The sequence below is a fragment of the Populus trichocarpa genome, chromosome 7, assembly GCF_000002775.5.
Source record: "Populus trichocarpa isolate Nisqually-1 chromosome 7, P.trichocarpa_v4.1, whole genome shotgun sequence".
Classification (NCBI taxonomy): Eukaryota; Viridiplantae; Streptophyta; class Magnoliopsida; order Malpighiales; family Salicaceae; genus Populus; species Populus trichocarpa.
The window spans coordinates 14968717-14988387 of record NC_037291.2 but is presented as its reverse complement, the minus strand read 5'-3'; the positions used below and the strand labels follow the sequence as shown (position 1 = coordinate 14988387).

Here is a 19671-nt window from a genome sequence, read left to right as displayed (position 1 = left end):
TGTAGCATCATGCAATAATTTACTCTTGAGCTGCACATTAGAAAGAGTGTTTTTCCTGTTTCGGGACGCAGCGTGATGATAAAGGGCTTGAAATCTGCACAGTAGGTCTCGAGTTTGAGTCAGGACGTGCATCTTTTGTAAGAGCCTGGGACAGCTGAGGTTTTACTCACTCGTCTAGGCCCACAAAGTACGCTTTTCAGGAAAATGTAGTTTTCTTCAAATAAAAAAAAATTTACTATTTTGTAGGGTGTATTCAAAAATACCCCCATATATATATATATATATATATATATATATATATATATATATATGAAATCCATTGGCAATGCAATGGCTTCTCCTTCCTCCACCTCCCGTCAGACAATACGATGGCGCCTCTTATGGGTTGGTTTGTGCTCCAAATTATCAGGGATGACAGCCGCAGCAGCACGTTTTTCGATTTAAGGTTTTTTTCTTATTTTTTAAGCTAATATTTTCTGTTTTTTTTTTAGTTTAGCCTTGGATTGTTTGATATTTCAAATAGGCTTTGTTGTTTTTTTTGTTAGTTTATTTATTATTGTTTTTTTTGTATTATTTAAATTTTCACTTTAATTAATTACTTAAATTTTTTTAACTTATCACTTTTTTTTTTCAAAAAAACATTGCTCGCACAGCGAATCACAACAACATATCTAATTGTATAATATTTTAGAATAGAGATCGAGTAGAATTTTCATCAACTGATAAAAAATTAAAAAAAAAGTGAAATTAACTCCATTTCATTTTAAATATGGGATTTTCGTTACATCTTTCTTGATATATGATAATTTAGAACAATTATTAATTTCCGAAGAGACCATGTTCGATTAATTTTAGAAGTATAATTCGGATATTTTCTTTAAATTATTATATGGGATTGAAAATAATATTTCATCGTAGATATTTAAAAGTCAATGAAATAAAAATATAATTCACTAATGAAAAATAATCTTAGAATCTTGTTAATTACTTGAAAAAAAAATAATGTTGATGAAAGGATCATACAAATGCAGGGCGAATATTACTAGGATAAGAAATAGAAAGGGTACGAAGGAAACTATCAAAAATCAAGGGACTAAATGCACTATTAACCGGTTCCATGTGAGATAGGTGCGTGACTTCCCCCTCCCATTCTCGCGCGTAGCCCGACCACTAAGCCAACAAAACACAGAGACTTCCTCTTTCCTCTCCCTCGCCCTCTCGACATTCATTTTACCGAAACAAAAACAAGAAATGGACATGTCAACATTCAAGATTTCAAAGACCCTTTCTTTACTTCAAAATATACATCTTTGATTCTTAAAGATCGTATCTTTATCAGTTTTAAAATGGTTTTCAACCCGTGAAGGGCTGCTAAGTTCTGTTTGGTGTGCGTTTGTTTAATTAATTAGAGTAGTTAGTTAGTTAATGAGGTTTAAATTTTTATTATTTAAGTTGTTGGGCTCTCACTTTCCTGTTCAGGTTGTTTGTTAGTATTTCTCTACAAAAATGGGGGCTTGACTCCATTTGAAGCAAACCCTTTTGTTCTTGTTTGTTTTACACTCATGGGTTGTTTTGCTTTTGTTCTTAAGAGTCGTTTTTTGGAGAAGATTTCTGTCTTTGAACTTGGTTGGAGTTGATGGTTTTTGGGTATTTTGATATGGTTAATTTAGAGGGTTTTTTATGGAGGAGAGGGTTAGGTACTGTGGGTTGGATTTTTTGGTTATGGTTTGTGCTCTTGGGTTTGTTACAGGCAGTGGTGGGCTTAAGGCCATTGAGAGAGCGTGCACAGTCGTGGAGCGATGAGGTTTGTATTGGAATTGATGTTTTTGTTTGTGATTGATTGTGGGTTGGGTTTAGATTTTGATTAGAGTTTGTTAGCAAGAGAATGAGTTTGGATTGTGAAGAATGTAACTTTGATTGGTGGAGTCTTTGTTAGTTATGCAAAAATAGATTTTCAATGAGCTTTGAATGATGTTCTTCGTGTTTTGTTTTGCCAGATTTAGCTCCTTTGCTTCTTGAAGTGTAACTTTGATGGGGTTTGACTTGTCAATTTTACTGTGCTGCATTTAGGTGTTTTGTGTTAGTATATACTAGAAATTGATATTAGGGAATGGGAATTGTCATGTTTGATAGCTCATAGTGTAATGCTGCAGTGTTGATCATCAAGAATCAACAATTTTTTGGTTGATAAAGATGGTAAATGAGAACGAAGGTCACATTGCTAGAGAAGGATTGGCACTGGATGTTTCAGTAACTTGTTGAGTAGAATTTTATTAAATAGCATGAAAGTCAGTTCAATCAAATTGCCAAGATACTGAAATGCAATTATTTTATTTTATGACTAATGTGATGAGATTCCTTTTTTTACCCTAGTGGTTGCAATGCTAATGTAATTGGACCTAATTTTTGCTTGTTAATGATATTTCTTCTTGCAGTGGCTATTTATTAGAAAAGATGAAAATGATTTGGGCCCATTTTCCATGTGGAACATAACGGGAACTTACCGAGGTTTGTCTTCGGTGATTCATGCACTCACATGCTTATGCATTCATTACTGTAGAACTTGCGGAAAAGTAATAAATTGCTCTTGTCCTTGTGATGCATGCACAAAATTATTAGCTAACTTGGTTACTATTCTACTTGTCATGTTCACCAATGCACACTCAATTTGTTTAGGTCTTCTATGCTTGTCTTGGTAAACATGTTTTGGACATGTGAATTCCAGGGTCTTGGAAATTTCTTGATTCTGCAAATAGCTCTTCCATGTTCCCAGATTTCAGGAAATCCAATGGTGATTCTGTCATTGAATTAGTCAGCACACCAACAAAGATAAATGGTGTGCATTATGTCCAGGTGAGGGTTTGATTTTTTTCTATCTAGGAGTTAGGTTCTCATAAGCTCACTTATGGGAAGAAAAAAAATACATGATTGCTTCAAATTCTTTTGGCTCTTCAAGGTATATGGTCATGGCTTTAAGAAAGAAAGCTGTTATTTTTTCTTGCTCGTGGTGTTAACAACAGGGTGTAATAATTTTCCATGACGTGTTTGACAACAAACACAATGCTGGTGGTGCTCAAATAAGGGTAGAAGGTGTATATATATGGCCTTTTAGACAACTTCGAATGGTAGCTAACAGGTAAATTTCATGGATGTTACTATTTTTGCTACTTCTCAAATGTCTTCCAAGTGAACTGGTCACTTCAAGTTAGAAAATGTTCTATTTCTGTTCTTCCCAAGTATGTCTTGAGGGCAGTAAGAGGGATGCATGTGTATTGCAAAATGTGAAACTTTATTTTAGTTACTATAGTTGAAGAGCATGTGAGTTGCATATGCTTTGTTCAACACTTATAAGAAATATAGATTGATTATAAATTTTATTATCCTCTTCTCTGTCCTTATTTCTCGTGATACAGGATTCTAATTACATTTTCTTGTCTACTTCCATCATTCTTTTTTTGTTGATAGATGTCATAGAGTTGGTTTGGTCCATTGCATCTCAACTCTAATTGCCTTCTTTAATGAACTATGGCAGTGGTAAAGAGGGAGAATTCAGCCAAGAAGAAGATTATATGTTATCTAATCCATATCATTTGGTAACACTTCCTACTCGGCTTGCGTGTGATATTTTTAATTTATATTGATTTTATAGCACGTGCCATCTTTTTCATATAGCTTTTTGTTTTTTTCTGTTTGGTTGTTTGTTGCCTAGTCATTTCTAATCTTTTCTTATGTGAAGTTTTAGAGTACCATTAGGATAGGCACATAAAATGTGGTAGGTTTAATGTTTGTATTTTAGATTCATTATGAGACTGACTGATCTTTTTGGCCTCAGAAGGAACTGGTTATTAGTCTGAATAGTTCAATATTATTCATAAACTATGGGGTGAGGGTGGGGATACATGCTTGTGCTGGTGTTGGATACTGTATTCTGTTTGGGACTTGTAGTTCTGAATGCTGCACATGGCTCCATTTAGATCCTCTTACGCGTGCCACTAGTTGACGAGTCCTGCAATAAAGATGTATACATTGAGCAAAGGAATTAGTGTCTTTGTATATAATCTTCTATTGTTGATAAATGATCCAAGTTTTAACTTCTAGCTTGTGTTTGCTTATTTGTTTGAACAGCTTGGAGTATTTTCATCTCAGGTGTTCTTAGATTCTCCTCAAAATAAAATATGGAGAAGGAAAAATTGTAATGTTTTGTACCTCACTTTGACATTTTAAGTTTGTGCTAACATAGCAGTTCAGTGAATTTTACCTCATGTTACTGCAGGGCCAATTTATGAGATGGAGAAGCATTGTAATATTGAAATTGCCGCCCAAATTACACGCTTGTCATCTGTCCAAAGTGGTACTTGAGCTATCTCAGCTCTATGTTTTTTGTCTTTGACCTTAATATCCCGTGTGATTCCCCATTAAGTCTCCAAACACCTATGAATTATTTCCTTTATGTATAGAGGTTGGTGTTGATATTGTAGAATCTCAAGGACATTTTCTTAATAATCTGGAAACAGTGCCTTGTACAAATCATTCTCATTTTGAGTTAGGGGAGAAGAAATTTTACCTATTCTACTCCATGAAGCATTGACAACATCCAATCTAAATGACTGGTCATATTCATGGTGTTAGGAGCAGTTTTGTGTCTGGTTTCAACCTTCCTACTCGATATTACAAAATCTTGGATAACGTCTTATAAAAAAAATTATATGCCTATCTTATTTACTAACTAAAATCTCTGACCTTTCTTATAGATGGAGACTGTGATCGTTTCCATATTGAAGGATTAATGGAGAGTCCTGCTGCAGACGATGAAGGGGATTGCTTCTCACCTTTACTACTAAATGCTACTTCTGTCAACATTGAAGTCTACTATAACAAAGCAGTGAACTATACCTTGATGGTCACCTTTGTATCCTTTATATGTGATATATCGTCACTCTTGTGGATTCATCCTAATGTTCCATTATCTCTTGTGGATCCATCCTAATGTTCCATTATTTGGGTGGCTTCCTTAACAGTTTGCATCAGGTCTCATTCCTTCAAGTTCTTTTGCTGATTCGGCAAATGGAACATAGTAACACTCAATCAGTACGGCATTTTACTTTATTCTTCTGTTACAATCAATTTTATTCTTGAAACTTTATGGTTTCAAATAAGTTGATAATGGTTCTGATTTACCTCTATCAGGGGGCTGCCAAAGTTTCAATTTTAATGATTGGGCAGCAAGCCATCATGGATGCTTATCTTTGTCTTCTACACCTAACTGCAGGAATACTAGTTGGTAAGTACAATTTCCAGCTTATGCAGTTTACTAGATTGGTTTTGCTTCCAGATGCAATGGAATTTGTATATTTAGTTTTGCAGTAAACTTATTGCAATTATTTGAAAAATAGATCTGTTAAAGTAAAGGCATGGTTAGGAATTTGAAAGGATTCCATTTGTCTGGTTATGTGCACATATTTTAATGCTATCAACTCAATGGGAATGTTTTGTTCATTTGCAAGAATAGAATTGGTTAGGAATTTGAAAGGATTCCATTTGTCTGGTTATGTGCACATATTTTAATGCTATCAACTCAATGGGAATGTTTTGTTCATTTGCAAGAATAGAATTGGGTGAAAGCTTGGTGTGGAACCCATTGGAAAACCATCAGAATTCTTGAGTGTTACGAGAACTGCCAAATTTATGTACTCATTTCTGATAGTTCACCAACTTTTCTAATTTCAAAATTAAGGTATCCTAGTAGATATCATTTGAAAACGGTCACAACCATTGACCTGACCTATGTTACTCAATATATACAAAGTGGTTTTTACTTTTTACTTTTCTTAATTAGTATGTGTGCCATTTTTATGTCTTGTTGCGCATTAATTGTGCCTTTTTTTTTTCTGAATATGCTTGTCATACTGAATCAGTGTAACTCTATTCTCACTTGTTCACCGTGAAATTTGCTCTTACTGCACATTATGCTAAGCACTGGGTCATTTTCTGTCTCTGATAAGTAAATAGTTTTGCTCTTTCCTGTGCAGAATCCTTGTTTAATGCTTTTGCAACTGCTGCATTTTTCAAGTTTGTAGTCTTCTCAATTTTTGAGATGAGATATCTTCTTTCTATATGGAAGGCAGGCAGGCCTATGAATAGTGGTGAAGGTTGGGAGACAATGAGGCGTGAACTATCAGTTCTATATAGTCGTTTCTGTAAGTGCCCTTTTGGAAATCAATACATAGGTGGGAAATTCTATCACTAGGATTCATTGAATGATCCGGTATTGATTAGACACTCTAGTCTATGACTCTTGCTTTCAGTCACCCCATTGAATGAGTAACCAATTTGAAATGTTCAACATATGCATCTCGCAATCTCCTGAATACTTTGCTACATGTATGTGATCATCGACTGTTGTTTTACGGATTCCATTACTTGCTGTACAATATAAAATTCCTTTTCCTTATGTCTGGTATAATTTGATCCAACTGCTATAATTATTTGCAGATGGGATCCTGTTGGGAGGCATTCTAGTTATGTATGAGTTCCATAATTATCTTCGATCCATTCTTTTCTTAATGTACTCTTTTTGGATACCTCAAATATTCACCAATGTCATTCGTGACTCGAGAAAACCTTTGCATCCCCATTACATCTTAGGCATGACTGTTACTCGTCTAGCAATCCCATTGTATATATTTGGATGCCCTAACAACTTTATGAGGACTGAGCCTGACAAGACATGGTGTTTATATTTGGGTGTATTCGTTGGACTGCAAGCGTCAATTCTTCTTCTTCAACACTATCTTGGGTCTCGATGGTTCATTCCTCGCCAGGTTGGTGCAGTTGTTTCTCTACTTTTCCCCTCCCATATCATTCTTTTCTTTCCTCGGTTTCCAACAACTTGTGACACGCTGAACGCTATGCTAAGTTGAGAGAGTAACAACCTTGGGTGAACAAGCCATTTGGAACTTTACCAAGCAAGGGCTAGTGATTGATGATGGCATGAATATGATATATGTTTGTTTTCACCTAAAGCATGTTGTGACTGTTTTCACCTAAAGCATGTTGAAAATATCACTTTGATATGCTTGTTGCAGATCCTACCTGAGAAATATTTCTACTATAGAAGGTTTGATCAGGAATCGAATCACACCACAGACTGTGTCATTTGCATGACTGCAATTGACCTCACGCGGCATTCTAATGATTGCATGGTATACCATCAGGATTCTGTGTTTTTTCCTCCACCCTTTCTTTAACTTAGTTTGCACCTAAGTCGCACTTTAAATTGCAAAATCTTTGACAGGTAACTCCATGTGATCATTTCTTTCATTCCGGTTGTCTACAAAGGTGGATGGATATCAAGATGGAATGCCCAACTTGCCGGCGTCCACTACCACCAGCATAGGGAGATTAGTACACTTGTTTATATTACTTAAGGGGTTTGATTGACATTGCCCAACTTGTTAATTCTGGTAATGAGCTGATGTAAAAACTTGCATTTACTGAATATTTACGATTCCTTATTGCATCATTCCATTTTTCCTGAATTTATGGTTTGAGGTGTATTTTGGATATTGTTTTTGATACATCTTTTGTAGTTATTAATGTCTGTTTTCTTTCAGGTTGGGAGAAACCCATATTTTGCATGGGTACAGCTTCAGAAGATACCTGATATAGAGGCATAAGCAATGACGAACTTTAACTGATGCTACTCACTTTGTATTTGACACAACTTGTATTAACTGTATAATGTATTATTACTTGAAAGCTTTACTAATGCAAATTATTTTCAATTTTATCATTGGCACGCAACATTTTTGGTTCTCTTGCAAATAAATTAACCTTTGTAGCATTTATATGAAATTGGCAACGAGGAAGGCAATGTGACTGGTTTCCCTTGATAAAGATTTTTTTTTGGTTTTCCAGTTATGTATCAGTTTATTAAGGTGGATATGCGTGTTTGGTAATCGAGTAGGGGTTTCTAAACATTGCCCTTGTCGGCATGAAATGATGGATCATATGGAACACATAAGCCAGTGAAAGCTTCAAGTTTTCAAGGTCCTGTCGTTTGTGGGTTGGGTAACATAAAAATTTTTCAAGGATTATATACATGTACAAAATTCAAATACAACTTCTATTACAGGAAAAAAGAAAAAAAGAAGAAGATTCACATGTAACTATAGGCCAAATTTTGGATCTTATTTTGGTTTTATTGTTACTATCTTGCAAGACTACTTATGGGAAGCTAGGAGCAAGAAAAGGTGACAGCAGAGGGGTTGCAGCAGGCACAAGTGCAGGAGCGAAAGGAGTTGCCCTACCAAAAGCACCGCCTCCTTCACTGGCAATGCAGCATTCCTGAAAGCAGTCGACTGGATGCTCGAGTGTATCGTTGCATTCTTTCTGACTTCTCTGGAGTGGCTTCTCTGGCAAACAATTGCGGCGGTCGTCATACTTGATGCCTTTAGATGTAAGATTCATGCAAATTCCCTCTTCCTCACAAAAGAAGTTGTAAGAGAAAGTAAAATTAGCTAAATTTGGCAGTATACAAACTCCCTGAGGTACAATCCCGGTCATCAGATTGTGTGCTAAATTTAGCTGCTCCAAATGAGCTAATCCTGATAGGCTATAAGGTATAGGACCAACTATCTTGTTATGGCTTACATCCAACACCCTCAGTTTGTAGAGATACCCAACTTCTGGTGGCAAACAACCTGTCAAGCTTGTGTTGATAAGCAGCAACTCTTCTAAAGTATCTGCCAAGTTGGCTATACTCGGCGGCAGGCAGCCTTTGAAGTTATTGTTGGCGATGACCACCACAGAAGCTGAAGTTCCACCTAAGAAAGCGGGAACTGCACTAGTAAATCGATTGTTATTAATGAATATCGCATCAATCTTTTTCTGGAAAAGCTGAGGAGGTAATGGCCCTTCAAACTCATTGTAGCGAAGGTCAAGATAGGTTAGCATAGGAAGAGAGAGCACAACAGAAGGGAAAGGGCCTACAAATCTGTTGTTGCTGACATCAAGCTCATATAGAAGTGAAAGGTTGGTTAGAGATTGTGGGATAATCCCACAAAGTCTGTTGCTATTCAAATGGATGAGTGCTAAGTCAGAGAGGAGGCCTAATTCATTGGGAAGGAAACCTGCTATATCAGCAAAGTTGAGGTCAATGCCTGCGACAACTCTAATTTTGGGATCATCAGTAGCAGTTGCACAGTATATTCCTTTATAGCTACATACATCAGGACCAACCCAATTGGTAGTGAAGTTGTTTGGATCAGAGTAGATAACCCTTCTCCATGCCTGGAGGGCAATATAAGCTTGGTGGAGCCTTTGGTTTGAAGTTGGAGAATGGTTGTGTGAGCGGTGGCGGTGATAGCCATGTTGGTTATGCTTTGCAGCTAGATAGTTAGACAAGGAAGATAGGTGTAAGAGCAAGACAAGTAAAGAACGAATTGTGATAGAACAAAGCAGAGACGAAGCCATTTGATTTTCGTGGGTTTAAGGTAGTAATCTTGGCTGTTTATGTAAGGAGTACTTTCCATGTCAAACGCTTCTTTCAGTCTTATGTTTAATCATGCTGTTCATGTCCAATGGAAGACATTGATTTCTTTGCTGATGATAGCATCTGAAGAAAATGTCAGAATGACCTGGTACAGTGACAGTTAACCATAACATATGATCTTAAAACATGGCCATTTCTAGATAAGCATGAAGATTTCAAAGCGTACCAAACATCATGTCTCGATCCCTGCAGTTTATGCTGTCCTTTGGAGGCTTGGAGTGAGACAAAAAATGGAAGATGAAAGGCACACCTCATGTTAGGAAATAACATGGAGATTAGTTTCAGACTATGAATTTGGAAAAATGGGGGTATAGAGAGTACGATGCGCACGATAAAGACTTGCCTCCTTCCATGTAATTTTCGCAGTTGTTTCAAGTGGAGCTGGAGAAAGACAGCCTCAGCCACCCTAAGAAAAAGAGGAGAATTTCTTCGAACTTACGGGATTAATCACCTGTCATGACTCTTGAGCCAAAAGGGGTAAATCCTAAGAAATTCATGGCAGCACATTATCATACTTCCAAGATACAGAAATGATTCCAGCTTCCTTGAGAAAGAACCTCCATCTGATGGAGTAGCAAGAGATGAGTCAATTCCAATAGCTTCGTATTTACACATTGAAGTTGTGCTCGGCGTTTTGCACAAATCTTGCATCTATTACAAGATGCAAGAACCACAAGGAGTTTTACTTGATAATTAACAAAACATTTGCCTCCATTGTTGACTTTCTAAATTCAGAAAGCAAATCTTGAGACTGGTATCTAGAATAATTTATTAAATTATTTGAATTTATCAAACCGACATGGAAGTTATATTGTTAAAATCTTTTAATAAAATAATCGTGAATTTTTAATTAATGCTTAAACTGATTCAAGAATACCCTTTACAGATAGAACAAAAAAAACACATGAAATGAGATTTTTCTATACCTCTAGTTCCTGGTCCAAGCTAGATTTCATCTCTCAAAAGAATGAGGGCAATGGTAGCACAAATGCAGATGGTGCTGAAAGCTTGATAATTGTGCATGATCCAATGCATTAACTCCTGGAAATAAGATTGACAAACCTATACCCGACCAAAAACGCAAAGAAAGAAGTGCAGAATTCGACTACTCCGTGGCATGAACTTCAAGTCTTCTAACAAATGGAAAAGTTCACATCAATTTCTGCTGCAACTGCATCTCATACGAGTCCAGCACCACCAAGCAATATACTGAAATTCTTTTCCATTAAATTGAGCGCTGTACACTTCCAAGTTTTTGGAACGTCTTGCTGGCCAGCATAATCAAGATCAGTGATATTGAAGATGCCGGGGGAAGTATGACAAAATCTGCAGTACTGGCATTGAAGCTGGCACCGTTCATCCTTTGAATAATTTTTCAATAAACAAGGGACAAAACATCATAGATTTCCACAGGGCACAACCACTCCAAAACAAGCACACTTGAGAGAATATTATCTAACTATTCTCATCATGACACATACAAACTATCATCGTTTATGCTGTACTAGTTACAACACTCAAAATTGAAGATGTCCAGACAACTATATTTGTTTTTAAGAAATCCCAGGTACCGGTAAACATCAAGAGCACTATCATTTCTTGAAAAATTATTCGAAGCTGAGAAAGGCACTCTAACAGAAACAGAAGCATTTTCCTTTTATCATCATCATCATCATCACCATGGCCACTGGCATCAGCAATCATATTAGCCACCGCCACCAGATCCATATTTCTTGCCAAAGACAATGACCTGCAGCTTGTCATACCCAGCAAGCACACCAGCACCTGCCACAGCACGTAGGATGTTTGCACCAGCACCCTTGAAGAGTGATTTACCCCCTTCATTCTTGACGATCTGTTTAAATGCATCCAAAGAGCTCTTATACTTCACAGCTTCTCCTGAAGTCATCATCATCCTTCTCCGGACTGTATCTATGGGGTAAGAGGCCAATCCAGCACCTATTGTGATTCCCCATCCCAGCAAGAAACTTGCAAAGAAACTATCCTGTAGAAACCAAACAAACCAACATTAACCGTTTGATCATGTTAAACTTCATATAGTAGAGGAAAATCAGCACCGCCGCTGTGCCACACATCCAAACATTAAGATATCTCAGTTTGAATTAATTTTATCAAAAGGTGGTGAACACAGGACCACAATTTTACACATACAATACTTAGGACACAGGAGCATAAATCCATAAGATGAGGAGTCCATTTCATCTTGCATTTAGTTCCACCAGCAAAGATGGTTGAGGTCAAAACAACATATTTGCAGTGTAGAACCATAACAGGAGAAGGACAACTTGAAAGCAGGGAAAAAAGATTGGCAGAGATGCAATAAGAAAAAACAGTACATACCTGCAAATTACCAACCAAAACCACAGGTTTAAGAGAATCATACATTCCAAAGTAGAGCCCACGGTACACAATAATTCCAACACAAGATATGTTAAATCCACGATAAAGTCCAGCAATGCCATCAGACTGGAGGGTTTTCTTATAAACATCAACCAACCCATTAAACTGCCTCTCACCACCCGTTTTAGCTGCCTTTGAATCATTAGCCAAACGAGTACGGGCATAATCCAAGGAGTAAACAAATAGAAGTGATGAAGCACCAGCAGCTCCACCTGATGCCAAATTCCCGGCAAACCACTTCCAGTAGCCATCTTTTTCCTTCTTGAAGTTAAACAAACTCTTGAAGTAATCTTTGAATGCAAAGTTCAGGGCCTGGTAGGTGTACAAAGGTGTCAATTGATATAAACACTACTACAGTCAAGCACATGTACTAAAAAATAACTAAAGGAAAAAAAATAAAATTAAAGTGAAATGACCTGAGTAGGGAAGTATCTGATGACATTAGCAGTGTTGCCTCTCCAAAGAGCAAGGACACCCTCATCTTTGATGGTTCTAGCAAAGCAGTCAGTGATACCCTTGTAAGGTTCAGATAATCGACCAGCCTTGATCATTTCATCTTGATTTTGAATCAAGAGTTTAACCCGCTCAATTGGAGCGGCTGCTGTCTTTGAAACAGCTGCTGATACTCCTCCCATGAGAAAATCAATCATAAATCCTTTAGCGCCTTTCTCGGATGGTGCTTCAACAAATATCGGGGAAACATGTGGCACAAATGCCAGACCAGTTCCCTGAATTGCAGGATGCATATGGCTATGAAAACCATTAGAAAATGCACCACTAGTCATGTGATAATTCCTGCTGTGCAAGTTTGGGGAAAGCTTAGAAATGAGAGATGACTGTCCATGTATCTTCCTGAAAACTAACGGATTCCCCGATTCATCCGCCATGTTTACAACTCAAGATGGTGACCTGATAGTCAGAAAAAATCCACCATTTTACACAATTAGGCTTCAAGAACAAAGTACTACCTGCAATTTTGCAATAAGCAAATAAAACTAGATAACATATACTAATCCAACAAAATGCCATGATCATCATTATAATCCAACTTAACTTCCACCAACCACCCCCACAAAGCAGCAAAAAGGACAAACCATACAACACAAATCAAAGACAAAATTCAAACCTATGCCATTTTTAACGTAACCTCACGTTATTAACACCTAAGACCTACAATTTGATTGCAAACCCATGTCATTTTTAACATAATCCAACGTTAGCAACAACTAAAACCCTCAATTCGAATGTCAAATCCCACCTCATTTTTAGCATAATTCAAGGTTAGTAACAACTTAAACCCACAATTTGAATGTGAAAACCAATCTCATTTCCAACATAATCGAACGTTTGTAACAACTAAAACGCAAAATTTGAGTGTCATTTTTAACATTAAATCTAATGTTAGTAACAATTGTACATAGTCAACCTCAAACAAAATTCATCAAATCTAAACATGCAAACAAAAAAGCTAAACAGAAGCCAAACACTTCATGGTTTCTTTCATTTTCTCAGCAACCAAACAGGGAAAAAAAAAAACCTTGAGAGTAAGGACAGTCACTGCCTCCTCCTGATACTAGGGAGAACTGTTTTACTAATGTGGTCTTTATACCTAAGAGAATTTCTAGGGTTTTTCTTTTAAATTACCATCTTGACCTTGGTTTGCCTCTGCGTCTTCATTTGTATTCGAGTCTGACGCTGTCACTGTAACAGTGTAGAAGACTCCATTCGTGAGAAGTGAAAGTGAGTTTCATATTTTGTGGGCTTTAGGACTTCTTTATTGTTTTGTTGGGTTTTCTAAAGGCCCAATAATGATTTATCCTTTTTTTTTCTCAAAAATATTCCTTCTCTTATTTTAGTTTGATTTTATGTTATCATTTTACACAAAATTTAAGCAAAAATATATTGCATCCATCATTTCAATTTCATTAATATTCAGCAGAACCAACAAGGTTTGCATGAGAGGAAGGGCTCTGGCTGCTTAAATAAATAGTTTCATGTTCGTAAATTTTCTTAGAAGAAATTTACATCTTAACCGATAGAACCTCGAATGATTAATTCTGGATAATAGTTTGAAAAACCCAAAAAATTAATATCTAGGAAAGCTTATCTGATCCATGGACTAATCCAAAAAAAAAAACACAAGTTAAAGAAAATTGCTCATGCAACCATGGAAGTTTTGCTTCATTGATCAAAGGAAATAGAGGAAAATCTTAAAACAATGTGATCGTGGAATCGGCATTTGTTGAATACGCCATTTGACACTTGATAGTTCATCTTCTAATACTCAGACCCTAAAAGAAAACCTCAACAGTTTGAGTTCAAAATCCCAACATCTGCATTCTTAATTCATAATATCCTACAGAGACAGAGAGCATGTAGCCAACATGTTTTTATATTTTATAAGGTAGTGATATTGGGATAGAAAAGATATGTTTCTTTTAAAACACATGAAAGAATTCACTTCAAAATTATTATTTTTATTTCTCTGCTTCAACTTCTGTATCTTTTATATCTGTAATTTATATCCCGAAATGCTAACCAAACGCAATATGATATAAGAATGTAAGAATTTAAAAGATATCTTCACAAATTTTGCTGTAGAGAAAACAGCATTTACATTCAGTCATGAATTGTGAGTACAAGCTTGTGAAATTCATTGCACATGCGAATACATTCCTTTACCTAATCATCAGTGAGAGAAAGTAAGAAAAAACACTATCTTTTTAACATAGCAAGTTGATGTCTGCAAAGAATGCTCCAGCACCAAGATTCTGTACATTTGACTGACTGCTTCATAAGAGGGTAAAATGTTAGAATAAAATGATGGATCAGAAAGTTCAAATGAGTTGCAAGGGCGCAGTAGGGATTTTATTTCAAATAAGAATTCACCTTCTAGCATGCGTCTGGCTGTTCTGCATATAAATTTAACAATTTGCAAGACAATCGTAAGAAAAGTATCTGGAGGAATGATTAAAAAAATGCACTAAGCAGAACACAAAAGGAGTCTTTGCTTAGCCAGCAACTCCTTCAGTTTCCTTAGGAGTTTATCATCAGAGTGCAAGTAATCCTCAAAGCTCTTTCTCAAGTTCCTCAACAACTCACAGTCATTGCCGCTATTATTGTTTAGCAGCTTTGTGAAGAGATCCTTCCATAAATCACTCCAGTATCTGCAGATAAATAGAATGAGAACTTGATCAGAAGGTTTGCGAAAAGAAAACAGAAAAATAAAGAGAGAAATCTATGATGGGAAAAATAATTTACTCCTATAAATTTTTAAAGTTTTGCAGTTTCACAATATAGTGAAGTTACAAATTGGAATTTGCCGCAGTTCACAGAAGTCTTCTAAGTATGCAGAAATGAAAAATACCTTTTAAAAGGAGCCTTCGGCAGATACATGTAGCCTCCATCAGATGTCCCTTTCTTTACAATCTCCATGTAAGAATGGTGCAGCATCATATGAATTACAACACAGAGGCCATATGTGTCAACCTGATTTCAAAATGACGATACTAATGAGGTGCCAGTCCAATTAAAAACTAGCAAGTGGACTTTGTGTGCTTTATTACAATGACCTGAAATGTCCAGGGCTTCCTCTCTTGCATTTCAACACAACGAAATCCAGAAGTCCGACAATCTCCCTCAAATTCTATATCATCAGGAAAGAGATGCAGGTCTATCCCCCTCCCCCAGTCAACAAGGCAAAGACCCTGCATGAGAAAACTCTTAAATACGAGATAAACAATTAAGCTGCACATCAAGTCTATCACAAGTAAGATTAACCTGATCTCTCCAAGGGCCACTTCGTTCTTTAAACCCATCTTCTGTAAGATTGCTCCTGCCAAATATCAGGTTATTAATGTCACTAGATGTTGTATGTCAAACCATGCATCTGTAAAAGACATTGATGAAGCTATGCTTATGATCTTGCTTTTGAAATTACAAGACAGCTACCTATGTGAAAGACATAAAATAACCAAATTTATGGTGAAAACAATTTTCACCTGGAATAGCGAATAAGCAGATTATCAGGCTTGAAGTCCCCGTGAATTATGCCAACTCCATGCAGGGTTTCCAGCATGTGTAGCATTTCTATGGTGTAATAGATACACAACACTTCTTCCATGGGCTTGCCAGTGACCACATAAGAATTTATGACATCCTGCATATGTCACATGCAAGCATTGTATCACACAAGATCTTCCTGGTATGAAAACAAATATAGGATAAGATTAATCTACCTGAAGCGTCCCATGAGATAGATAGTCACAGACAAGTATACTATAATCAGAGAACAGATGCAATCTATGAGCATATCCGAAGCTTGAACTCTGAAAAGTTACAGCAAGAAGAATAAGAACCAGTTGTTGTTAAAAAATAAAAAATAAAAAATAAAGGTGCTGAAATCATGAGAACAGAAAGAACACATACTTGATTGTCTGGGATCCGTTGATCAAGTTGACGGTACATATGGAACTCCCAAGGAAAAGGAGGCCTTTGTATCTGCAATTTCGTTCAAATATTATAGCCCAATATGACATGGAATCCGCAACTCTTACTAAGGGAGGAGGTTTAATTACCTTCAATGCAACAACTTCATCTGGATTACTGTTGACATATGCTTTATATACTTGAGCAAACCCGCCTTTAACAGGACAACCTTTGATCTCGTACTTCTTTCCACCTTTAAGTATTAGAATAATAGTGATTAAGTTATAAGAATTTGAATCCCCAATTGAAGTTGTGCCACAACAAAACACAGAATCCATATAATGATTGGACATACATGCAGAATTCTTACTTCCAAAAAGTCAAAATAACATTTCAAACATGAAATTTGCCCTCAGTTTTCAGAAACTTAAGTTTGTTAATCAATCATGAACATTCATTTATGACTAAAGACTCGAAGCACTACAGAATATCCATGTAAATATAACAATAAGAATAACCTATTTTAACAATCTTATTCCTTGATGAATTCTGTAGAGTAGATAAAGCCACGTCTCCAGAGTATGCTTTTTTACTTGGATGGTATCCCTAAAACAAGCAAAAAGAAAGTTACCTTATCAAAGTAAACAAAAATATTAAGCAACCAATCAATGAATTTCAACAATCAAAGGAAGTTACTAATGTTCAAATTGTCTTACAGCATATTTCATCATTTGAGGATTTATCCTCTCCAACAACTCTTTTGTGGTGGAGGCTGACCATGGATTAACACAAACTTTTTCCATTTCCATGGATTCATTGTAATCAGTCTGTAAATGAAGAGTACAAAATAATATAATCTTTAGAGAGCCTACATATACCAATCTAAGCTAAACAACTCTTTGATAAAAATATATTATGACAAGGAAAAGGGAAATAAATGATACACCATCTGCCAGGTTTGCCCATCATCATGATGACTTAGACTATGAAAAGGCTAAAATCTGAAGTTAAAACTATTAAAGGAACATGCTTTTGACTTTCAAGCATGTATTGTTGGAGATCATAAAAGAAAGGTCGCATAAAAAAACATGACTATTTGAGATACAGTTGTTCACGTAAGAGAAAGTACAAAGAAATGATCAAAAGTTGATGGCAATCGTACTCAGGGACATGATATCTAACAACTAGAGGAAAAGGAACAAAAAGAAAAAAAGATTGTGTTTCATTAACAATAGACTCACACAAACAATTAGGCATAGCGTTAAGTAGACTAGCACTCCTGTTGTAATGAGGCACTAAATACTCCTCTGTATCAAGAAGTAAAATGTGTACTGATATACCCACCACCAAAAAGATTGCAGAACATACCAAGTTTCATCTGAATTTAAGTTTATGGATTCAAGTCACTTACCTAGCCTGTGATACATATGAATAAAGGAAAACCAGAAGAAAAACCGAAGGAAGCATAATTTCTTTCCCTGGGTCAGTATGCATACCTTTTGAAGTGAAGACGCATTTATCCTGTAAGACAATCTGTCAAGAAATAAGACTTTTGCACGTTCCAACCTCTCAAGAGGTTCTGCTTTCCTGTCATCCCGATATAAATCAACCACCCAATATCAATGACAAAGAAACGTGCAAAAAAGTCCACCAAGAAAGACACAGAAAACAAGAGGGAGCAACCTTAAAATGCCAGTTTGATAAACCATATATGCTTCCTTCCAATTCTCTTTTGCTTCAAGAAACCCCGCGTACAGTTCATAGAGCAAAGAATTGCCTCTGCATATATTATTCTCTTCCATTTCTTTGAAAACATTTTCAAAGTCATCACTACCTTCCAACTTCCATCAAAACCAAATTAATCTGTTAAACAATGTTACATTCTAGCTCCCCATATGATTACAGTGAATAGACCCATCGAAACACAATGACTCAACAAATAGAATCCACATAGATATGAGAAGGAAAATACATAGCAAGTTAGAAAATTTACACACAATTCAAATTACGAAACTACTGAGCAAATTGAATGATGGCCACTTCATTCTCAATCCCTCAATTTGTTCAAAAAATGCCATCAAATAATTCAAGTTCAAAGTAAAACAACCCAATATCTAAAATAGCCCCCAAAAAAATGCTTTCACCATCCTCCATTTCTCATAAAAACCCTCTAAAAATCCTTACAAAATCTTCAACTTTAACAACCAAACGTTAACATAAAATAGTCCAACTTAAATAAAACAAAAACGGAATCCAAGCACTTAATATTTAAGGGAGAAGAGAAGAACAAATCCACAAACACAAATTTCAACTAACTGAACTTTAAAGAAAATTGAAGAATGACCATTGACCACTAACAGAAAAAAAGCTATCAAATTTGCTACCCCTCCAAAATCAAGAAAAACAAACAAACCCCATTTAAGATTCAGAATCTATCAACACAATTCAAGCAGATTCTCCATAAAAAACCTAACAAACTATCAAATTGTAAACTAAGTTGAACCCAGTACTGAAAAATAACCAACAAAAACTTCACCATCCTTCATTTCTCTAAAAACGCACTAAAACTCTCAGCTTAAAAAAAAAACCAAATTAATCCACAAAAAAGCATAAAAAAAAAACCCATCTAGGAAACTAAACCAGAAAACAGAATCAAAGCAATGAAACCTTAAAACTAACAGAGACCCATAATGGGTGTAATTAAACTTACATAGAGAAGCCAAATCTTGAGAAATCTGGGGTCATTTTTATACTGTGGATTGTGCTTGAAAGTCCCAATACAGTCTAATAAAATCTTGTTTAGTTCCAAACTGGAGATGCTACTATCAAGTGCCTTTTTGATCGACCTGAAAATCAATCACAACAAAAGGGATTGCAGCCAATTTCCATGCTTTAAAAACCCAAAACAAAAATAGCTTTAGGGGAGAGAGAGAGGGAAGGGCGTACAGTAGCCATGGAAGGAGAGGGTCGTGAAGAGAAGAAGCGTTGTCGCTCGGGTCAGTGTACATAACGGTCATGGTGACGGGCTGGCTGTTTGAAAATTTTGAAACTTTGGGAGAGAAGAGGGAAATACTTGATTTTCAAATTGTGGAATAAAAAAAAATATATTTTTTCGTAAATGATTTCTAATCAATTTTGGTGCTATTACTTTTATTTATCCTAAATACTTTCAGCTAGTTTGGCCTCTTTTGTTAGAGTCGGTCTGTCCTGGTAGACTTTTATGATTATGTTTTTTTTTTCTCCTTAATTTATTTTGAAAAATAAAAAAA

The 19671-nt window shown here is 36.0% G+C and overlaps 4 protein-coding genes across 6 annotated transcripts; 1 reads left to right on the top strand and 3 right to left on the bottom strand.

The window, feature by feature from the left end:
• The first annotated feature begins 1189 nt into the window (after positions 1–1189).
• On the top strand, positions 1190–7792 carry LOC7469556 (transmembrane E3 ubiquitin-protein ligase FLY2). Of its 3 annotated transcripts, XM_002309707.3 has the most exons (15): positions 1192–1804; positions 2436–2508; positions 2726–2853; positions 3021–3136; positions 3533–3593; positions 4126–4192; positions 4274–4351; positions 4752–4909; positions 5029–5088; positions 5188–5281; positions 6030–6197; positions 6493–6821; positions 7086–7202; positions 7295–7463; positions 7614–7792. In XM_002309707.3, exons 1-14 carry the CDS (start codon positions 1637–1639, stop codon positions 7394–7396), a joined length of 1719 nt encoding a protein of 572 aa, XP_002309743.2. In that variant the 5' UTR covers positions 1192–1636; the 3' UTR covers positions 7397–7463; positions 7614–7792. The 3 variants fall into 3 exon arrangements, with proteins under 3 accessions (XP_024461322.1, XP_002309743.2, XP_052310650.1); XM_024605554.1 differs by lacking the exon at positions 6030–6197 and having other exon boundaries at positions 1190–1804; XM_052454690.1 differs by lacking the exon at positions 1192–1804 and having other exon boundaries at positions 2504–2627.
• A 279-nt stretch (positions 7793–8071) lies between these two features.
• Positions 8072–10865, bottom strand: LOC7459953 (leucine-rich repeat extensin-like protein 4). Its single transcript, XM_002310367.4, has 2 exons — positions 10480–10865; positions 8072–10116 (listed from the first exon to the last, which is right to left on the bottom strand). The coding sequence occupies exon 2, from the start codon at positions 9472–9474 to the stop codon at positions 8227–8229; it is 1248 nt and encodes a 415-aa protein (XP_002310403.3). The 5' UTR covers positions 9475–10116; positions 10480–10865; the 3' UTR covers positions 8072–8226.
• Positions 10866–10912: 47 nt separating this feature from the next.
• LOC7469557 (ADP,ATP carrier protein 3, mitochondrial) lies at positions 10913–13678 on the bottom strand. Its single transcript, XM_024605555.2, has 4 exons — positions 13512–13678; positions 12391–12883; positions 11915–12286; positions 10913–11558 (listed from the first exon to the last, which is right to left on the bottom strand). The coding sequence occupies exons 2-4, from the start codon at positions 12859–12861 to the stop codon at positions 11259–11261; spliced, it is 1143 nt and encodes a 380-aa protein (XP_024461323.1). The 5' UTR covers positions 12862–12883; positions 13512–13678; the 3' UTR covers positions 10913–11258.
• An 851-nt stretch (positions 13679–14529) lies between these two features.
• On the bottom strand, positions 14530–19515 carry LOC7469558 (mitotic checkpoint serine/threonine-protein kinase BUB1). Its single transcript, XM_002310369.4, has 15 exons — positions 19349–19515; positions 19113–19248; positions 18086–18243; positions 17899–17989; positions 17119–17229; positions 16921–17008; positions 16552–16655; positions 16403–16474; positions 16213–16302; positions 15976–16133; positions 15755–15809; positions 15547–15681; positions 15342–15463; positions 14864–15141; positions 14530–14761 (listed from the first exon to the last, which is right to left on the bottom strand). The coding sequence occupies exons 1-14, from the start codon at positions 19417–19419 to the stop codon at positions 14958–14960; spliced, it is 1575 nt and encodes a 524-aa protein (XP_002310405.3). The 5' UTR covers positions 19420–19515; the 3' UTR covers positions 14530–14761; positions 14864–14957.
• Between the last annotated feature and the right edge of the window lie 156 nt (positions 19516–19671).

What these genes read in the sequence shown, in the direction of transcription:
- LOC7469556 (XM_002309707.3), top strand. Translation starts at nt 1,637, where the DNA reads ATGGTTTTTGGGTATTTTGATATGGTTAATTTAGAGGGTTTTTTATGG. An exon ending in AATATGGAGAAGGAAAAATT is followed by an intron (nt 4,193 to 4,273) that starts GTAATGTTTTGT and finishes ATGTTACTGCAG; the next exon opens with GGCCAATTTATGAGATGGAG. An exon ending in GATGGTTCATTCCTCGCCAG is followed by an intron (nt 6,822 to 7,085) that starts GTTGGTGCAGTT and finishes TGCTTGTTGCAG; the next exon opens with ATCCTACCTGAGAAATATTT.
- LOC7459953 (XM_002310367.4), bottom strand. Translation starts at nt 9,474, where the DNA reads ATGGCTTCGTCTCTGCTTTGTTCTATCACAATTCGTTCTTTACTTGTC.
- LOC7469558 (XM_002310369.4), bottom strand. Translation starts at nt 19,419, where the DNA reads ATGACCGTTATGTACACTGACCCGAGCGACAACGCTTCTTCTCTTCAC. An exon ending in CCTCTCCTTCCATGGCTACT is followed by an intron (nt 19,249 to 19,348) that starts GTACGCCCTTCC and finishes ATTGATTTTCAG; the next exon opens with GTCGATCAAAAAGGCACTTG. An exon ending in TATCAAACTGGCATTTTAAG is followed by an intron (nt 17,990 to 18,085) that starts GTTGCTCCCTCT and finishes TCGGGATGACAG; the next exon opens with GAAAGCAGAACCTCTTGAGA.
- LOC7469557 (XM_024605555.2), bottom strand. Translation starts at nt 12,861, where the DNA reads ATGGCGGATGAATCGGGGAATCCGTTAGTTTTCAGGAAGATACATGGA. An exon ending in TCAGATACTTCCCTACTCAG is followed by an intron (nt 12,287 to 12,390) that starts GTCATTTCACTT and finishes TACACCTACCAG; the next exon opens with GCCCTGAACTTTGCATTCAA. An exon ending in TTTTGGTTGGTAATTTGCAG is followed by an intron (nt 11,559 to 11,914) that starts GTATGTACTGTT and finishes TGGTTTCTACAG; the next exon opens with GATAGTTTCTTTGCAAGTTT.